This window comes from Astyanax mexicanus, chromosome 10 (assembly GCF_023375975.1).
Source record: "Astyanax mexicanus isolate ESR-SI-001 chromosome 10, AstMex3_surface, whole genome shotgun sequence".
Classification (NCBI taxonomy): Eukaryota; Metazoa; Chordata; class Actinopteri; order Characiformes; family Acestrorhamphidae; genus Astyanax; species Astyanax mexicanus.
The window spans coordinates 32,965,656-32,986,321 of record NC_064417.1 but is presented as its reverse complement, the minus strand read 5'-3'; the positions used below and the strand labels follow the sequence as shown (position 1 = coordinate 32,986,321).

The 20,666-nt window shown below is 36.0% G+C and overlaps 1 protein-coding gene across 2 annotated transcripts; it reads right to left on the bottom strand.

The window, feature by feature from the left end:
* Positions 1–403: 403 nt before the first annotated feature.
* On the bottom strand, positions 404–17,451 carry pitx2 (paired-like homeodomain 2). 2 transcript variants are annotated; one of them, NM_001291267.1, is given in 4 exon segments: positions 2,458–3,613; positions 7,412–7,608; positions 15,134–15,197; positions 17,159–17,451. In NM_001291267.1, coding segments are annotated over 3 exon segments (783 nt in total). In that variant the 5' UTR covers positions 15,180–15,197; positions 17,159–17,451; the 3' UTR covers positions 2,458–3,073.
* Positions 17,452–20,666: the final 3,215 nt, after the last annotated feature.

The following is a 20,666-nucleotide window of genomic DNA, read 5'->3' as shown; positions in this document are numbered from 1 at the left end:
ATATCTCCATTTATTTCAGTGTGTGTGTGTGCATGTGTGTGTGTGTGTGTGTGAGAGAGAGAGAGGGAGAGAGATTAATGTGTGCTGCAGTCCGTTTACAGATTACCACTGGCTGTGTTATTTCAGACCCAGTGACCACTGCAGGATATCCCCCCACCACACACACGAAAAACACAAAGACACACCAATACACACTACACCAGCCCTGATAATCTGTGCTGCTGCCCTGCTCGTCCGTCTTGTTTCTTTGTCTGTGTGTATTCGAAATCCTGAGGCAGACGTACGTGTGTGTGTGTGTGTGTGTGTGTGTGTGTGTGTGTGTGTGTGTGTGAGAGAGAGAAAGAATCTTCAAACCACTTTTAGGCCAAAAAGCCCATAATAACTCTAATCAGAGCCACATGAAAACGGTTCAGAACATTATATTTTACTTCCATTAAATAAAACACAATAGTTTATCATCATTATCATCATTATTATTTTTGGATTTTTGAAAAACAAACAAAAAACAAAAACAAAAAAGAGAGTCCGTACCAAACGATTTGTCCACAGATTTAAACCCCATGTGATGGAGCAGATTTGCCCAGGCTGTCTATATCCTACAGCTACATCCACACAGACACGGAACCACACACTGACTATATACATCCCCCTTATTTATCTTCTTCTGCTCTTCTTTTCTTTTTTTATTAATTTTTTTCCTTTTTTTGCAAGCAAGACTGTTAGATTTAATTTTATTTTTTTTTACCACATGCTGTGTTAAAGTGTGTTTAAAGAGCTACAGCATTCACTCCCGTCGGAGGTGATGATGATCTTTAGACATATATACAGGCACGCAGCCCAAAAGAAGCTCATGTGAGGGGGCGGGGCTACAATGGATTTACACCCTCCCCCCGTCCTCCTCGACCTGCACCAGCATTCTTATCAGAGAATTTATATCATAATAAAGTCCAGAGTCCAGAGCGGGACGAGACTTCGTCTCCATTTGCGTTAAATTCCGTCCACTTTGGGCCACTTCGGGCCACTGTATACCATCAGCAATGGGTTATACACGCCCTTTATAGAGTCCTCCTCAGGGCTAATTGGGTTTGGGGTAATAGGGCAAAATTAGGGTGGGTGGGCTGACATATCCATTTTTGTTCATGGTGCACCATCAACCTTTAGCAGTGTGGTACTTCGGTCCTTCTAGTGCCGCTAGATGTTTTAGCATCCTTGGGTATACTGAGAATAGTTGGGTAGTAATAGGGTAGATACATCAGGGGTTAGGAGTGGAAAGGGGGTTAAATGGGGAGAAGTCCCAGCTTGCTCAGTCCACTTTGGGTCATAGTGCAACAACAGTGGGCATATTCTAGTTCCCTCTAAAAGAGTGGGTGATATAATTAGGACAATGAATTGGGGTTAAAATGGTGTGGTTGGAGGGTGGTTGCTGAGGTATTTCCAAACCATTCACATTCAGCTTGGGGTCACACATATTAAAATTGAAGGTATTATAGTGTTCAAATGGTCATTAAGGGTATTTAAAAGTATTCCTGTGGCCTCTACATAAATATATAGATAATAAGAGTGAATCCTGAGGCAAGCCCTACACATTTTTCTTTTTTTGGGGGCCAGAGATGCGCAGAAAGTTTAGCTTTTCATTCAGTTTTGGGCCACACAGATATAGAAAGTGAGTCTAGCAGGTCAAATATATAGAAGGGTTAATTAGGATGAATCCTTAGGGGCAAATAGGGGGGATACAATACGTATGTGTTTTGGGCATTCCTTTTATATCAGTTTGGGTTAACCCTTTGAAGCAGTAAAGATTGGAGGAAATATTGGAGGGAGTCAAAGTGGTTAAATGCTGTCAGTTTGGTCTGAACAGGTATCAAATAGATTTCTACCCTGTATGCAGATAATAGAGGTAATAAAAGTAGATCCTGGGGCAAACTAGTAGAGCAATTTTGGGGTAGAATGTGTTACCATAATACAATAATAGGTTATCCAAGTCCTACACAATTTCTTCCCATTGCTTTCAGTTTTGGTATTCATAAGTATTATAATATCATCTATATAAATAATAGAGGTAATAAGTGAATCCTGGGGCAAAATATGGTGGCAATTGCAGGGTAGATTGGAGGGGATTGGGTGGGTAATGTAGGGTAGGTGTAAAAGAAAAGAGCATTGGGGTTAAGGGGTTAAACTTATCAGAGGCAACTGTGGGAGTAAATGACAATAAGAGCTATGCTTCTATTTTGGTCTTTGTTATAGTGCCATTTTAAAGAAGGGTGTAGATGGATAGCAGGTAGATCCTTGGTGGGGTAAGTTGGGGTAAAAGGATAATAGGAAGGCAGTTAACCAACTGTTGCATAAGCACTTTACTACCATTTGTAATAAACTGAGACCACTTTGGACCCAAAGACATCAGAGGTCATGTTCTTGTTTTAGTACCCAATTAATTGAAGGATTGGTAATGAGTTTTGGGTTTGGGGTGGTAAACTGGGTGGGGTAAATATATAATTGTAGGAGACAATTAGAGGGGTGTGTCTTAATCCTACAATGAGAGTTTACAAGTGATTTTATTCTAGTGCCCTTTTAAAGAGGGCCTAGAGTAAAGTGAAAGAGTGGGAAATTGAAGATGGGTCTAAATTGAAGGGCTGGTTATCCAACTTTGGATGAACATTGTGCTTGTTCTAGGTGGGCTTTAAATGGGCTATGATTGGGAAGACTCTTGGGGGTCACAGAGGTAAACTGATGGGACAAATGATGGAATATGTTTACGAGATGGGTCCCAGAACTGCTTTGATTAATTGTGTAAAATTCACATTGGGAATTCTTGGGAAAGGATGGAGGATACTCGGGGAGAGTCTTGGTGATTTGGGGGTAAACATAAGGTAGAAATGAAGGTGAGAGGTGGTGGGAACCCCAGCCCTACACTGAGTGCTTTCCTTCCCTTTGCGTCCATTTTGGGTCACGGTGCACCATCAGGGGTGTGTATTTGTTCTAGCACCCCCTTTAGACAACAGGTGAAAGTCCCAGGGCTGGGGGGCGAGGGGATAAACAGGGGGTTGAATTTGGGATTCTTCCCAGTGTCCAATCCCTAAACGGGTCTATCCACTGCATACTGACACGCGCTGAGGTTGGACGGGGTCTGCACCCCCGCGTAGCTGAAGCTGGAGTGCTGCTTGGCTTTCAGTCTGAGACTGGCCAGGCTAGAGTTGCATGTGTCCCGGTAGACGTAGGGTGGCGTCGGGGGTGCATAGGGGCAAGCAGGGGCAGAATTGAGAGAGGGTCCACCCAGGTTGTTGAGGGGGTTACCGAGCGGCGTGTTGAGGCCAGAGGTGGGCACCATGCCCGAGGAGACGCTCATAGAAGAGATGGAGGTGGGTGGAGAGAAGACAGCCTGAGAGCTGAGTGGACTCACGTTGACCGAGTTGAAGAATGGGAAGCTTTTGGCAGACAGCGATGCTGGTGCCAGGCTTTTGGCCGCCCAGTTGTTGTAGGGCGGGTAACTGGCATACATGTCCTCATAGGGCTGCACCAACCCGTTAAACTGGGCACCAAAGCCGCCCTTACACAGCTCCGCCTGCTGGTTGCGCTCACGCTTGCGCCACTTGGCTCGCCGATTTTTGAACCACACCTGTAACAAAGGGACAGACAAATACATACATTAATTATGGGTATATATTCATTCCTATCATGCAGTGAAAGCTATTTATAAAACTAAAAACAGAATAAATTAATCTTAGAATGCAGATTTAACATTAAAACCAAATATGAACTGAATCGAAGAGACAGTCAAAAAATACAAAAGTCATTTATTAAGTAAAATTCCATGAATATTTGTATATGCTAATTATTGCAGTGAATGAATGGCGATGTAAACCAGTAATAAAATGGTCAAAACTGCAGATTTTGAAATTGCAAATGCATGCATATTAATTAATATTAACCACTTCAATGAGAGAACGTTAATTAAGTTAAATTGCAAAACTGCAATAAAACTCAATCAGTTTTATTAGATTTAAATTAAAATACAGATAGTAATAAATATTAATGTATGCATATTTATTCATATTAATTACCGCAATGTATGCATCTGCATAAAAAAAAACATTAGCAAAGCCCAGTGCCAGGCGTATGATACAACATACTGTACATATAAATTCAAAAATGTGTATTAGTGGAATGCTTGTTTATTAATTAATAATAATCCGTGCGCTAAATGCATATTCATTTGTATTTTTCAGTGCTATACTGCATATTAATTCATATTAATCAGGGTGGTGTGTGCACAGTAACTTGCGTTAGTCAGTGCACAACGTGCTTTGAATGTAAAGCAGCAAAGTACAGTTTCTGTTATGAGCTTTCAATAGCGAACGTCTGCTATAATTCAACACAGATATTAAAAGGATATGGTTTATGCAAATGTATTGATATTAATCTATATTAATCAGTGCAGTCTATGTTTATTAGTTTGTGCGTGTCTGCGCAGCGCGCGCATGTTAATACAGAAACAAATAAAATCAATTAGACTGGGTGATCTTTTATTAAAAGTGAGAATTAAAACTGAATCTGCATTATAGCACGCCAATCACAGCAACGCGTGCAAATGAATTGATCTAATAATCACTGCACCGCACGCATATTAATATGCCTTACAAAATATTTCAAGTATACCTATTGAATTTGAATCTGCGCTGTGACACAATGTTAAAACGCTAAATTGCGATTAATAATTTCTCATTTGCATTCTGTATTGTGGCAACGCATGTATACATTATTTGTCTTTCTTCTGTAAAGAACTCCTCAATTAAAAAAAAAAAAAAGTGGTGACGTTTTGATTTGCACGTCTAATACACATCCAGCGTGCACTATCAGTAAAGACGGGCTGATTGCTAAATGGAGTTAATAATATTCATATAAATACCATCCATAAATAAAGATGCAATCAAAAAAATGCTATTATTGTTATTACCTTCGCAATATACATGTTTTGTAATGGTAATTGTTTAAAAATAGTTTAATCACCCAGTGTGTATCCGCTTCATAAGATATAAGCTGTCGTTTAATTTCAAAGACCAAAATATTTTAGAATTTTAAACTAAATATTTAATTTCACTATAATTCTAATCTAATGCATTTTAGACTTAAGTGTTAACAGCCATGTCAATCATTTACATTACTCTACATTTATCTCTGCAGTCCAGTCCCTTAGTGTGTATTTAACCCATTCTGAGACACACACGTGAGGACTGTGACCGTAAGCTCGAGGCAAATTCTATTTAAAAGACAATCAATTCTGGTTAAAAGCCAGATCCACGTGCATATCGGTGGACCGCGCGTTAAAAGCCAGGAGAGCCGGTCCTGTCTGAACTCCCTCATTAGTCTGGGTTTATCTCTATACAATACACATCCAGTTCTCACCGCGTACACGTGTGTATTGAGGTCAGTGAAGCCGGTCAGACTGCCTGATACCAATTACTGCACTGCGTGCACTTTAATGCAAACCGGTCATACGGTCGCGTGGGGCTGCTGCAGCATGTTAAAACAGGAATGCACGCGGTGCAAATGCACGTTTTACGGGGGAAAAAAAAACAAATGTTTAAATATTGGAGATAAAATTATATTGCATGTAACATATCATAAAAGCAGAAGAGAAAAATAGAAGTATACAATGTTAAAAGTTTAGAACAATGTTAAAGTATTTGAAGGAATTATTGCATGAAATTCTGCATATAAAATAATTGTCTGTGTATGTGTATTTGAAAATGCACATATGGTTTTATATATGCATACGTCATTTTGTGTACTACGTTTAATATTAATCACATGAACACAGTGTAAAATTAATATAGGCCTTCTACAAAATGCACTCTATGCATACTCTCTATAACTTATGCAGTCGGCACGGTTGTTGCATGAATTGAACCTACCTTACATATATACTGTTTATAACTAAAATAGGCAGAAAAAAACTAAAACATATATGCATAAGTGCTGTGCTTGTTGTTAAGTACTAAAATTTATACAAAGAAAACACAAAGTATATTGTCAAGATTTTGAGAGTTTAATTTTAATTTCATTACATGCATATGCTTTCTATAAATGAAATAAGCACTCTGTCTATTGTATACACCCAATTTGCATCATACGAGACATGTTTACTGTAAAGTGCTTGGGTAATTATGGAATAAAATCTTGTAAAATATATGTATATGATATTACCGCACCATGCGCCGAACAGTTCTCTCGTATTAAAGCTAAACGCTGATTTTAAAGAGAAAAAAAATAAATGTTGAAAATCCAAAAGTGTTTTAAAAATAATTTTACATTTTTTAATTATATATGTCGACTACAATACTGTGTACTTTGCTTTAAAATAAGAGCTTGCTGTTATATCCTATTTTACGTTCAGTCGCGGGTCTAACGAACACATACAATTTACGTGCATGTTTCTAAATGTAAGTCAAATACACTTTATATTTAAAAAAGTAAATACACAAATTTTCATTGTTATGCATGCCTTAATTAGCAGACTAATTGCACTAACTACAAACACATTATCAGTGTTTGTCTGTCTGCAACTGATCTACAGGTTTAACAGCCCAATACACATCCAGCTCTGACCACACGCGCCTGGGGTATTCCTGTCGCATAATGAGCTTCTAAACAAACACGAGTGGTTTTAAAACGTGTTGATTTCATTTTAAATTTGAATTAAACATTAAAATGTTTATTTTAAATTTGATGTGATTTTAAATAGTTTTAAGACAAATACATCACCAAAAATATTTTATATTACTTAAAGTACAGTGTCAGTCTAACAGTATAAGGTTCGGTAATATATTTACCCTCTAAATAACTGATTAATAAGCCTGGTTTGCGTCAGACGAGTGTATATATGCAAATAAAAAATAATACATTTTAAAAGTTTATTAACGCTTCCAAGATTAATTTTAATCCAACACAACTTTAAAGCCGTTTATTGTAAACTATTTAAAACTATTTAAAATATTATGTAAAATATTTCATCATATATATATAGTTTCCTCATATTATACATGTTATATTTAGAACTGTACAGCTGACAAAAAAATGTAAAATTTGTCCACTAGCTTGCGCGTGCTTATTCTAATATTTTGCGCATAAATTTGAGCCTAAGCTCTTATATATTAATTATATATTTGATATATTTGTATACTGAAGACATAAATAGTTGTTAATACTCACTCTGGCCTCAGTCAAATATGTCCATATCCTGACCTCCGCGCCGTCCCCGCGCGCACTATTTTATTTTATTTCATTTATTTTACGAGTTTTAAACACAAGACAGGTTTAGAATGGTTGTTAATTATATATAAACATACAAGGCGTTCTAGTATATAGTGTATGTATTGAAGGTATTAAAGGAATAAAGTAGTATAGTAGAACTTACCCTGACTCTGGCCTCCGTCAGATTCGTCCACACTGCGATCTCCTCGCGCGTGCTCATGTCCGGATAGCGGTTCCGCTGGAATGTGGCCTCGAGTTCCTGCAGCTGCGCACTGGTGAAATGGGTTCGCTGCCGCCGCTGCCGCTTTTTCTTACATGGGTCATCACACGGTTCATCCTTCGAGCTGGACTTGTCTTTATCTAAGGATTTAAACACACATATATATACTACATTAACATCAGAACATCAACAAAATCAAGGTTCTAAAAAAAAAAAAAAAAAACTCAAAGAAGCTTTACATCAATTCAGTCTTTTCAGACTTTTAATACCTAAACGTTACTCTTATGGGTCGCCCAAATAACCCTTTGTGGAACTTTTAAAAGGGCAAGTGGGTCAGCCTTGAAATTTGACATATTAAACACTCCAGCACTGTAATTATAAGTTAATATGTCTTTAAAGAAACACGCGCAAAATTATAAAATTATTATTTTCAAAATGTAGGTAATTTCTTATCTTAAACAACAACAGTCATTTTATGATAAAATTAGCACATGGGTCACCTTTAGGTCTGTACATAATACAAAAAACAAACATATCTAGTGTTAAGCGTAAGTATAACCATATTATAAATATTAAATGTTGGCTTTGTTTTAGCGCAAAAAAAAATTTATCAATTGAAATCAATCTAAATAGATTCATGTAGAAATTAAAGCACAATTACATGGGTCAGTTTTTTTTTCTTTATAAAATATTCTCATATATTAGTGTTAAATCTTATATTGAATATTCCATGAATTGCATGAACAACATGGTTTGACTTATTTTATGGTTAAAATTAATTTTATCAGTTTGAGATGAGTCGCGTTTCAATTTTCTAAAACACTCCCATGGGGCGTGTTGGAGCTGCTTCCAGTGTATAATAAAATACACATATCAGTGTAAAACATGATCAAACAATATAATGGGTTTGAGATAAAATTATTTTTATCTACTAAAATTACAATATAAATGTATTTTTAAAACACACACATGCACACATCTCTATAAAACACACTGTTCAGCTTAAAACGATACAATAATGCGCTACTGTCACGCGCAATTAACTCTACAACATTAACCGCATATGGGTCCTTTACATTAGAAATACTTACACGCAGACACACAGTTGAAATACACACGCTATCATCGCACGAGCCACATACCTATCTACACAATACACACCCGCGCCTGTGCACGCTACCATGGTAGAGTCAACTCCTTTAACATTTCCATTCACTCTCAGAGCCTCATTCCCACACACAGTATACACACACGCAATACACACGCATTAATAATACACTCAGTACACACGCGCAATACACACAAACACACACACACACAGTGTCGTTAAATTATCAATATTTACATAAAGGTTGATATTCAGCTCCTGCACTATGTACACACTGAACCACTAATTTACATTTATATATATAAACATAATGTAATTAAAATTAAATCCATAAAGATTACCGATCATTTAAAGCGAACATTTCTTTGTACAATTAGGTTTATGTTTTACGACGTACTATTATTATGCGTTCTATAAGTATTACTGTTTTACATTTAGTAGTATCGCTTTGTTTTATTAGCGTTAGTGCTATTAGTATTTGTATCATTAGTTTTAGTATTTTTTGTTAGTTTTATTAGTTACATTTTTACTACAATTAAATCAAACAAGATTGAACTTTTTTGTCAGTGAGAAAGTAAATACAAGCTAGAAACGTAGTATTAATAATACTACAATTCTTAGTATTATTACTATTAGTATTATAATTAGTATTATAATTAGTATTAGCTGTAATATTTATATAATATATTTTGTGTTCAATGTGTTTAGACGCCCAGTTTCTACCTCGTCTTCATACTTTTGTTTGGGACCTGGATTTTTCAATGCATGTAAAATACATAGAATTATATTTAAATATCTGCTATTTTAGTATCAATAAATTAACAAACAAAAGAGTCATGTATTAATTTAGAGCGACATTAGGCTTTAATCTAAAGTGACAAAAAGATCTTCTTTTCACCTTCAGCACTTTACACACTGTACATACACTTACACAAGGACAAAAACACACGCAAACACAATGCTTTGTACAGTTTATACAATAAACCCCTTTTTATAGCTCATTAATACTGTAATATTGCCGTTATAATTACCACAACAATAACTTACATATTATATAATAAACACAAAACAACCTATTTTTATTACAACTACGACTAATAATAATTAATACTAATATTAACGTTACTACTATTTCTACTACTACTACTACAAATAATAATAGTAATAATAATAATAGTAGTAGTAGTAGTAGTAGTAGTAGTAGTAGTGTTTTAATGCTTGAGCTAAAAATAAAATTATTTTAAAATGAAATAAAATATATTATTTGCCTGTTTTCCCTTTAGCGCTAAATGTGTAAAATAAAGAATATACATAATAAATAAATAAACACAAGTTACGTTTGCGTGCTTTATTTTAACCCACGTTCCTAAAAAAAACGTTGACCTCCACACAACCCACAGTTCCTCCGGAAGCGGACGCGGTATAAAGGTTTCTCTGCTCCAGCAGAACCTCCGCCCTCCCCCGGGGCCCTTACCTGCGCACTCGGGGCTGGAGGAGTCGGCCACGCTGCGCCCTTCCAGCCGCGGTTTGAGGGGCTGCAGGCTGGAGGCCATGGCTAAGGGGGTGTGTAGGGCGGCCGCTTTGCCTCCGGCCATGTGCTGCTGATGCTCCAGAGTCAGAGGATCCTTCATAGAGTTCATGGATCCGGAGCTGTAGCGCTTTTACGCACGGCGCGCGAGCTTCAGCTCGAGTGTTCCAAACGTCCTCGCGAGAAAATTAGCCCTAATCAGAGGCTGGGGGAGTCGGCCGGGTCTGGAGTCGCGCGCTCCGGGCAGATCCACTCCCGGGGAAAAGCCCGAAAGCACCAGCGGTCCTCGCGGAGTTGCGCTTTTACGCGCGGCGGCAGGGTGCGAAGCGTGCGCTCGGCTCTGATGCGTAAAGGCGCGGCGGAGGAGTGACGCGGACAGGCAGGTGATCCCGTATCCACCGGCATACACACATCTCTCACACACACTGCGGCTCTCCTGCTCTGTGCGCGGACCTACTGACTCCCTCCCTCTCTCTCTCTCTCCCTCTCTCTCTTTCTCTCTCTCTCTCTCTCTCTCTCTCTCTCTCTCTCTCTCTCTCTCTCTCTCTCTCTCTCCACGCGCTCCCTCCCCTTTTGACAGCCCATCAAACTCGCCATGACAGGCAGGGGTGTGTGGCCAAAGAGAAAGAAAGAAGAGAAGAGGAGGCCTGGGCGTGTGTGTGCGTGCGTATACGTGTGTGTGTTATTTATCCTTTCACATGAACCCCATACAGCAGGAGATAAATGGGACTCAGTGTGGGGCAACTGACTCTACTACCATTAGGAGACCAGAACAAACAAACAAACAAACAAACAAATCCTGATCCTCAAACACTGCTAAAGACTTTAACCACAGCATGATTATAATAGAAAAGAAAACAAGGGTGATGATAAAGGTCGTGTAAAATAGAAATAGGACAACGAATGAAGAGGAAAAGAAGCAAGAGAAGACAAAAGAAAAAAAGACAGAAAACAGAAAGAGTCAGAGGAAACGAATAGAGGGAAATATGCATAAACCCGATAATAGAAGAAGAAGGATAGATAGATAGATAGATAGATAGATAGATAGATAGATAGATAGATAGATAGATAGATATTATGATCTTAAGGAGCAACAACCATCACACACTGATAAAGATGAAGAAGGTGACGAAGAACACCAGCAGTTCAGCACTTCATCAAACACACTCCTTTACCAACACACATCCTGATTGTGTCTGTATGTGTCTGTGTCTGTGTGTGTGTGTGTTCTGAGAGGCGGCTGCATTTTGTGCATAGCTAAAGTCTGCAGGGTCTAATCCTGACAGTCGAAGCCTGCGTGAATTAGCCCTCCACCAGATAACACACACACACTACTCCACACAACTAATCCACTGCAGCCTTAAGGCCAGAGGCAGCACAGCCATACCGCTGCCATGTCCAGGCTTTACAGGGCCTGCAATACTGTCCACCCTGCCTGGCCCATACAGTTGAGCCACTGTCCATAGACATAATATAGTCTGGTTTTAATCACATTCATCACATACATAATCAACCACTCATTAATAACCTAAACAGTCTTGTTTTACAGCAGTGAGTCAGTCGGTTAACCTCCCTCAGATCTACAGTCACAGCACTGACTGACTCAGACTCCACTCTGACTCAGATCAGGCAGAAGTGACCATCAGAGCGTCTTTAACACTCACACTGCAGAAATCCCTGACCTTCAACTGCCCTGACCTACAGCATTTTATTAAAACAGGCCACATGTTGATGTTCTGATTAATGTTAGCCGTATAAACTAATACAGCACAATTCGGAACAGATTTTTGAGATTTAATTTTAAGATGTATTATTGACTAAAATTAAGATTATTTATTGACTACCTACCTAGTTTTATTTAGTTCAAGGGTTCAGTTTACACTACATGTAAACATGTGTGTATCTAGGAAATCTAAAATCTGCTATTAATTATTCAAAATGTTTAGTGTCTTCTGTAAATTTTAATTTACCTAAAATTTTTTATTTACTATGATTGATCCAGGCTTTATACTAAATTTCTTAGAAGATCTACTCTAAATTATTCAGTACCTACTACACATTATTTAGTATCTAATATTAGTTATTCATACTCTATTATTAATTATTCAGAAACCAATATGGATTATGCAGCAGCTACTAAGAATATTATTAAGCATCTTCTACAAATTATTTAGTCACCTCAGCTTTTCTGTTGTTTATCAGTTTAAGTTGTGTATGTGTGTGTTTTTTTAGGAGAGGTGAGCCTGTTTCCAAACAACCAGTGTTTATGTGTGTGTGTTTGTGTGTGTGTGTGTGTGTGTGTGTGTGTGTGTATTGCCAGCCCACTTCTGTCTGGAGTGTGTTTTAATCTGATAAGAGCCTCATTTGCTTAAGGATTTTAAATACTCCTTCCTGTATTAGCTCGGAGCTTCTTCAGCATTCACACACTGCGCAAAACACACACACATACGGTTTTACAACTCAGACGCTAGAATCATTACGTCATATTTATATGTTTATTGACATAATAAACAAACTTAGCGCAATTAAACATGTTGCAGTGTAATAGATTTAGATAACATTTAATAATGTGATATTACATTAACAATTTTTAACATTGATTTTGCAAAATGAATAAAATACTTTGGCGTATAAGTATAGTATACATACACTGTAACAGTCCAACTAAACAGTGAAAATAGAATTTATAAAATAACTGTATTATGTAACAATTTTATGCAACGTTATATTTTAAAAAGGTAGTAGTATAATTCAACACTGTGATATAACAGGTTACTATAACAATATAATGTTACAGTTTAAAGTAATATAATGTAACCATACAATGTAACTATAATGTAGAATGAATCTAAAGTGTAATAAAGTATAATATATAACCGAATTTGCTACAAGATTACTCAGTGTATAGACCCTGAAATAGAAATACATTTGGCCAGAATAAAGGAAACAGCTAATAACGCTAAAGCAGTTACTCTAGGTCAGATGGACAGAGATAAAGCAGCATCTCTCTCTCTCTGTGGATATAATAGAGGACAGAGCTAATCCTGAGAAAGCTCTTCATATGCACTTCATTTGCCCTCTTACGGGGCAACAGAGAGAGAGATAGAGAGAGAGAGATAGAGAGAGAGAGAGAAAGAGAGAGATAGAGAGAGGAGACAGAGATTGAGCGTCAACGATCCTGGATTCTTTAAATACGCTTTAAAGACCGATTTTACAAATACATCTAGCGTTTAGCGCTTCTACATGTTTATTTATTTAATTACTTATTTTTTTGTTTATGCGCATCACACTATATTACATTACATTACATTTAATTATGTTACTTTATTAAATAAAAGATCCAAGTATTCTGACAGTCGGTTTAGTCTATTAATTTTCAAATAAATCAGTTTATAGGCAATAAAAACACCGTTTATGATTTTAATATCGACCCGAATCTGCCGTACCAGTTTATACACCCGCCTATCACTATAACGAGGGTTAATAGAGTTACATAATTTTCTGCTGGGGTATAGCAAACCGATAACCTGCAGCCGGTTTTAACGGTTTTATACGTTTACTTGGGTGTTTTGTGCAATAAATACTATTAATAAATACCGTTAATATTTATACTAATAAACAATATAAATAATAACAAATAAATAAATAAATAAATAAGGAAAACAAGTAATAAATACATGCCATTATTCTTCCTCCAATCAATAATAACAACAAGAAAAATGAATAATTATGCTATTATTATTATTATTATTATTATTATTATTATTATATATTTTTTTACTTGTTGTTGTTATTATTATTATTATTATTATTATTATTATTATTATTATTATTATTATTATTATTATTATTATTATTATTATTATTTTACTTGTAAAATTTAAGCTGTTTACTGGCGATACACAGAACATTTTTCACAGGTCCCTTGAAATTCAGAAATTGTTGGTAGAAATATTTAAGCACATTGTTTTAAATTGTTCTTCACGAGCCCTTTATATATACAACTAAAAAACATTCTCATACAGAACCACGACAACTCATATGATTAGATGCTTAAATAATAAAATAATATAGCGGAACATTTTGATGATACAACCACCTACAAAACGCTTTTCACCAATGAAAAGAGCCCTTTAACCACGCAAACCGCCCTCCCAGCGTCCAAACGATTAATTAAAGCAATGGTTCTATACAGAACCATGGTTCTAAAGAGTAATTTCTTTTTGACAACGTGGTGACAACCTATTGTTTTGGTTTACACAACATTATCACGATGTTGAAATGTTGCACAACAGATTACTTTTCTAGAAAATTGTCTAGAACAATTATATAACAGTTTTATTGTCAAAAAACACATAAAACATGATTGCACGTTTGTGCAACATTTGAAAAACGATCAACAAAGTTGTAGAAAGAAGCCAGTCTTATAAAAATGTTGTGTTTGCTGGACGCCTCTAGTAAAGAAACCTATTTTTAAAAAAATGAGAAAGAAGACTTTGATTAAATAGTTCTTTCAACAAGGAATGTAGGTGTTTTCTTTCTTTGAAACTGGTTACACTGTATTTGCAATACAGTGTGAAGCCTAGAGTGTTATATTCAAATGCTTCATTTGCATAATTCGCATAAAGACCACGTGGGTGAAATAAGGTCAAAGCGTCATGACGTCAGCAGATATGAACATATCGTAGGTACATTTTTTTGGTTGTGTTTAAATGGGGGTGTATTGGGGTATAAGGGGGAATTAGAGTCCAGCAGTGCTATAAAATTGCCCCCCTTCGGTAACCTTGCACACCCCTTACCTGCCACGAGGGGGAGATCTTATACCGCAAAGGCCGGTTATTGCAACACACAAACACTCCACTCATACACACTTAAACACAATATTGACAATAATACTACTGTAACAAAGTACCTAAATATCACAATAATATTAACCAGAAACAAAAATAAGAATGCCAATGATAACCTGTAATGAGGTCATAATGGCTTCACGCACAAACCACGTATGGCATGTGATGTTTGTACTCACCCAGTTGCGCGCAGGTTGACGCAAGTTTACGGCAGTGGGACTCCATTCAGCTTGCTGTAAGATTCTGTAAAAAAATAAAAAGAATACATTTAAATATGCAAAATAGCTTACTGTGAGCCCATCACACACGCACACACAGAAATCCACCGTTCTATTAATATTCTAGAATCAGATAGACAAAAAAATGAATAGACGCACTGTTATGGTAAAATGCGCGCGTGTGTGCGTGAGTAAAGTGAGCGCGTGAGTGCGCGCGCTAGCCCAAGTTGTGCATGTAAAGTGTGCACGCGCATGTGTGAGTGTGTGGCATGTGTGTGTAATGGGGGATTAGTGCGTGATTGAGATGTCTGTGAGTGCGCGCGCCCGTGTGTGTGTGTTGTGCTGCAGATGGGCTTTATTAGTCTGATTATGTTTGATTATGCTAATGTGGCTCCTTGTGCTAGCCCTGCTGCGCGGTCTGCGCGCGCTAAAGGCCCGACATGCACGCACAAACACACACACACACACACACAAACAAAGTCTGTTATGGCTCATCAATTTTAATGAAATTACAATTATTAATTATATTGTTTTCGACTGTACAGGAAAACAATCTAAAAAAAAAGTTTGCTGTGATTTTAAAATCCATATTTCATATTTGTACAAATGTATTGCTCGCTGCATGCCGTACAAATTAATACCGCGTATACACTGATTGTAAAATCACCTTTTAAATATGATAGTATATAACTAAAAAGGTCGGAATGCGCTCAGGAGTCTCTCAGTAGCCCAATTTAATAATCACGCATATTTTAAATACATCAATCAAATTTGACCTGCTTTTAAAAACCCTGCTAAATTACAATTTATTCAGTTTAATATACAAATTTTATTTTATTTACGTACACAATATGCCATATGAATTTATCTTTGTCATATATGTCATTAAATACATTTAAGTTCATCAACTATAAATGAGATCTGAATGATATTAGAATTATATTGATTATTATAAAACACACACACACACACACACACATATATATATATATATGTATATATATATATATATATATATATATATATATATATATACATATATATATATATATATATATATATATATATATATATATATATATATACTAATAGCCGTATTTGTAGAACATAAGCGCTATCAATATTAACAGCGCTAATAATCCAGATAAGATGATTTTTGCTACTACTCCAATTTAAAGTAATAAAAATAATAAAAGTATTGACAGAAGTAGAAGTAGTTTTAATATCATGATTACTATATATATATATATTTACAATAATAATATTGTTTCGTAAATTCGTTATTTTATTATGTGCAGTATTTTATTTAACATGACTATCATTTTTGTTTTTTTAACTAAATTCCCCACTAGCATCCCTATTAACTTTATGAAGCATAATTTACATCCAAAATAATTTACAATACAATTGCATAAGTGAGAATAATTAATAATGGGTTCATACAGCGGTTTTGCTAATCCTGATAGAAATCTGAACACTATAAATTATGTAATTAAATTACATGTAATACTGATATGTCTGTTCTCAACAGTGCCTTAGGTTTCTGGTTAGAATTCTAATAATATTAATAAAATGTATGTATTACCAACTGCAGTAACCTTTGTAACTGCCAATAACAAAACTAATTTGAATTATTAGATATACATTTAAGTACACAGTATGTTATATAGCCAGGATAGATAACTACAGTAATCATTATTATAACAATGACAGTATGTAGTAGTACGAGTAGTTGTAGTAGTTTGGTTTAAATAAAACGCTTTTTGTGCTTTTTAAGTAATTTAATTATTGAATGAACATTTTGACTCTTGACAAACCCAAAATTCCATCAATCATTTAAGCTACATGCTAGCAATGCTAATGGTGCTTATGAGCACAAATTTAAACTGGAAATTATTCTGGCCTTCATCTCCTACATCACAGTCATGACCATAATCATCCTCATCATCTAAAAAATAAAACGTAACTTCTTACTACTTTACTTACCAGTGTGTGGGTATGTAAGTGTGCGCGTGAGTGCGTGCGTGTCCTCCTGCAGTCTCCTCGCGCGCGCGCGTTCGTGTCTTGCAGCAGTAAATCCCACAGTGAGGCGCAGAAGTTGTCCGCGCGCATCGAGGACCAGAACTTTCTTCTTCTACACTCTTTTCACTCCTCACACTCCGCACACTGCGGGGTCGCGCGCGGGGGACGTATAACGCTCGCGCCGCGGACTGGCCTCCGGACTGCACCACAACTTCGCTCCGCTTCTGCTTCTGCTGCTCTCGGAGTGGCGCGTGTTCCTCCCTCACGAGCTCGTGGGCGTGTGTGACTGTGTGTGTGCGCGCGTGCGTGTGAAATGTGAACACGGGCGAATGCGCGTGCACGTGCGCAGTGTTGAGAGTAGTGAAAGTAGTGTAAGGCTATTCGGGGTTTATATGTGTTCAGATTGGCTCTAATTGCTTTAATTGTTTATTGGCTTTAATTTGATTATTTAAATTAAGCGCTTTCCAAAAGTTAAATTAATTAAAGCACAAAAATGTGCGGTATAGGAAAGATGTGCTGCTTTATAGCGCTTATAGGTTTAAAATCCAACATTATAATTTGAAATGAATGGTTATTTAAACATAACATTTTGTGTAATTTATTTTCTCCGCAATTATTTAAATGTAAAATAAAAATGCATCAAATGCGCAAATAGATTTATCCACACTACAGACAGGATAAACTATAAACCTTGTCTTGGTGTGATACTTGTTTAATAGCTGCTTTTATTTTTATTTAAAATCACGTTTACTAAGGTTTAATTTTTATTACACACACTGCGTTCCCAAGAAATCAATGAGAAATTCCCGGGAGACTTTTAAACCATGTATTTGCAAAGCAGCTCCTTTCAGCACCTTGTATGGACGCGTGCACCTATGAAGCGGTTTACGGTTTGATATTTTAATTTTACTTGAGATGGAAAATAAAACGAGCTTAAATTAAGCTATAAAATAGAACAAAATCAAATAATTATAATATTATAATAAGTTCGGTGATGTTTTAATTATTAACCACTATTAATGTGATCAGTGATAATATAATCAATATTAATCTTATGATTGAGCACGTGAGCTGCAGGTGAGCAGCTGGTCGTTCTCATCTGGGTCTTAATCCGTATTCTGGGTTGTTGCCACCATGAGCGCGCGGGGCATTGATGAGGGGCAGAACCAGATTCACAACTCCTTCTCTCTCTCTCTCTAGATTTCAGCTGTGATCTCAATCTTCAAAGAGAACGATTATTACAACCCAAGTTTAAGAATTTAAAACATCAAACGAAGGAAGTAAAAACTGAATATTCACAGTTAAAGCACAGGTATGATTTGAAACACAAGACCTACAGAAAACATAAAAAATATAAAAAAACGAACTAACCGTGAAAATACTAAATTTTTAAATCAAGTTAACAATTCAAATATTGTTGGTTAAAACAAAGCAATATACATTGTTGATGATGGTTAACAACCTAAAACACATTCATTTAACATTGCCTTGCAGGCATCGGTTAGTGCTGAAATGTAAACGTTAATTTAAAGGTTTGAATGTTTTTTGGCTCTTTTAAATTTGCAATGTTTTTTCACAAAAGGTGCTCTCCACAAATAATAATTATAATATTAGTTGTCGTTTTTTGTCGTAAATTATTATGTAAATGACCCTTTATACACTGTAACAAAACTGTATAAGCTATACGAACAGAATACAACTGTTATTGTATTAGAATGCATTAGAGAGTCAGAGTTGATTGCTCTCTGGGTAACCTATAAAATGAAAAATTAAGCGTTACATTTAACAAAATAAACAAAAATACAAATAAAACCTAAACATAAACATGTTACGACCAATGCATTATTATATTAAACAAAAGAGCAAATAAAGCATTGCACTACAAAATGTACCACTTAAAACGGAAACATAATAATCAAACCAACAAAATAAAATTAATAAATTAATAACTAAACAAATTACCGAAAGATGAATATTTGCCCAGATCGCAGCACGTCTACTGCGACGAAATTAAAGCAGTGGTTATTAAAGCGCCTCCCCTTATAACTGAATCTTAACAACCCAGTCACAACACCATGATGCGGCACGCGATCACACACACACACACACACGCGCACACACACCTAAAACGTAAAGCTGTGTTTTGTTCTTTTACTTCAGCACTTTTACACTTTTCCTGATACTTTAATACTAACACCCCCATTACCCCAGTGCGTTCCTCCAGTTCACCCATTATCGTCCCAATGTCCAGCTATCACCCCTGGATCACTCTGGGGCTGCATTTTTTTATTATTAACCATAACAGAACCGGGTCTAACACACTTAAGCTCCTGTACTGGGAGATTAATATGCAAAAAGTAGCAATTACAATACAAAATGTATTATTTAAACACAACTATGACCATAGTAACAATAAAAATCAACAATAAACCATTACACTTGAAAGAATCATAATCAAGAATGAAAAATGTAAACTAACAACTAAATATCTAAACTATACCATTAAACAGAATAGTTTCCAATAAATTATTTCAAATATAAATCAACCATTTAAACCAAAACTAGCAATTAAGTTAACCTGGGGTGCGTTTCCCGTACAACGACGGAGCCTAGCATTGAACTAACGTGGTACGATGCATCGTTAAACTAACTAACATCTGAAGTACGACCGTTTCCCGAAACCATCGTACTTTGTTGGTACCACAGAAGTCTGAACTATGTTGGTTTGAACCACCGTGGTCTTAACTAAGGTGTTTCCAGATGTGTTCGGCCAGACTTTCCCAGCAGAAAACGTGCAAAACTCACAATCTTTAAAATATTATGCCAAAAATATGTTACTAATGTATCATTTAGGCTATTTATATTGTAATTATCACCAGAACATAACGGACAACAATACTATTAATAAAATAACAATGAACTGCAAGTAAAATGTAGACAATAATTGCTATATATTAATTATTATTTGTAACAGACAGTGTTACTTAAAAAAAAACATACACATATTTGCTATTGCAATATTTTTTTTAATAAAATAATCACCATTCTGAAGAAGTCTTATTAAAATGAGACATGAGAAATGTGTTACTCAGTGGTTCAGCAGAGCGCCTACAACGTGCAGCGCGCGGTGTTCTGTCGAATTGTGCAACCCATCGAGATGTGCTTCTCAACACCAGCGCCCATGCGTGGAAACATTATTTATTTATTTATTATTTTTTTATGGTAATTCTGTTCTTTTTGGTTGCATTAAACAACCAGAAACCCCTTGCCATTATTTCTGAGTATTACAAATGCGTAAATGACAGCTGATGATAATGAAAGTAATGATAAGTTAGCAATAATAAAAAAAAATAAGGTTTATAATCACCCTAATAACCCTAAACTGTCTCCTGATATTTTGAATCAGGCTTTCCAAATATTCTACCGAAAGCATGTTTAAATATGGGGCTTTTTCTAGCAATTTTATATTTAA

What these genes read in the sequence shown, in the direction of transcription:
- pitx2 (XM_007245514.4), bottom strand. Translation starts at nt 10,216, where the DNA reads ATGAACTCTATGAAGGATCCTCTGACTCTGGAGCATCAGCAGCACATG. An exon ending in CTCCAGCCCCGAGTGCGCAG is followed by an intron (nt 7,609 to 10,050) that starts GTAAGGGCCCCG and finishes TTAAATCCTTAG; the next exon opens with ATAAAGACAAGTCCAGCTCG. An exon ending in TGACGGAGGCCAGAGTCAGG is followed by an intron (nt 3,614 to 7,411) that starts GTAAGTTCTACT and finishes CCTTTGTTACAG; the next exon opens with GTGTGGTTCAAAAATCGGCG.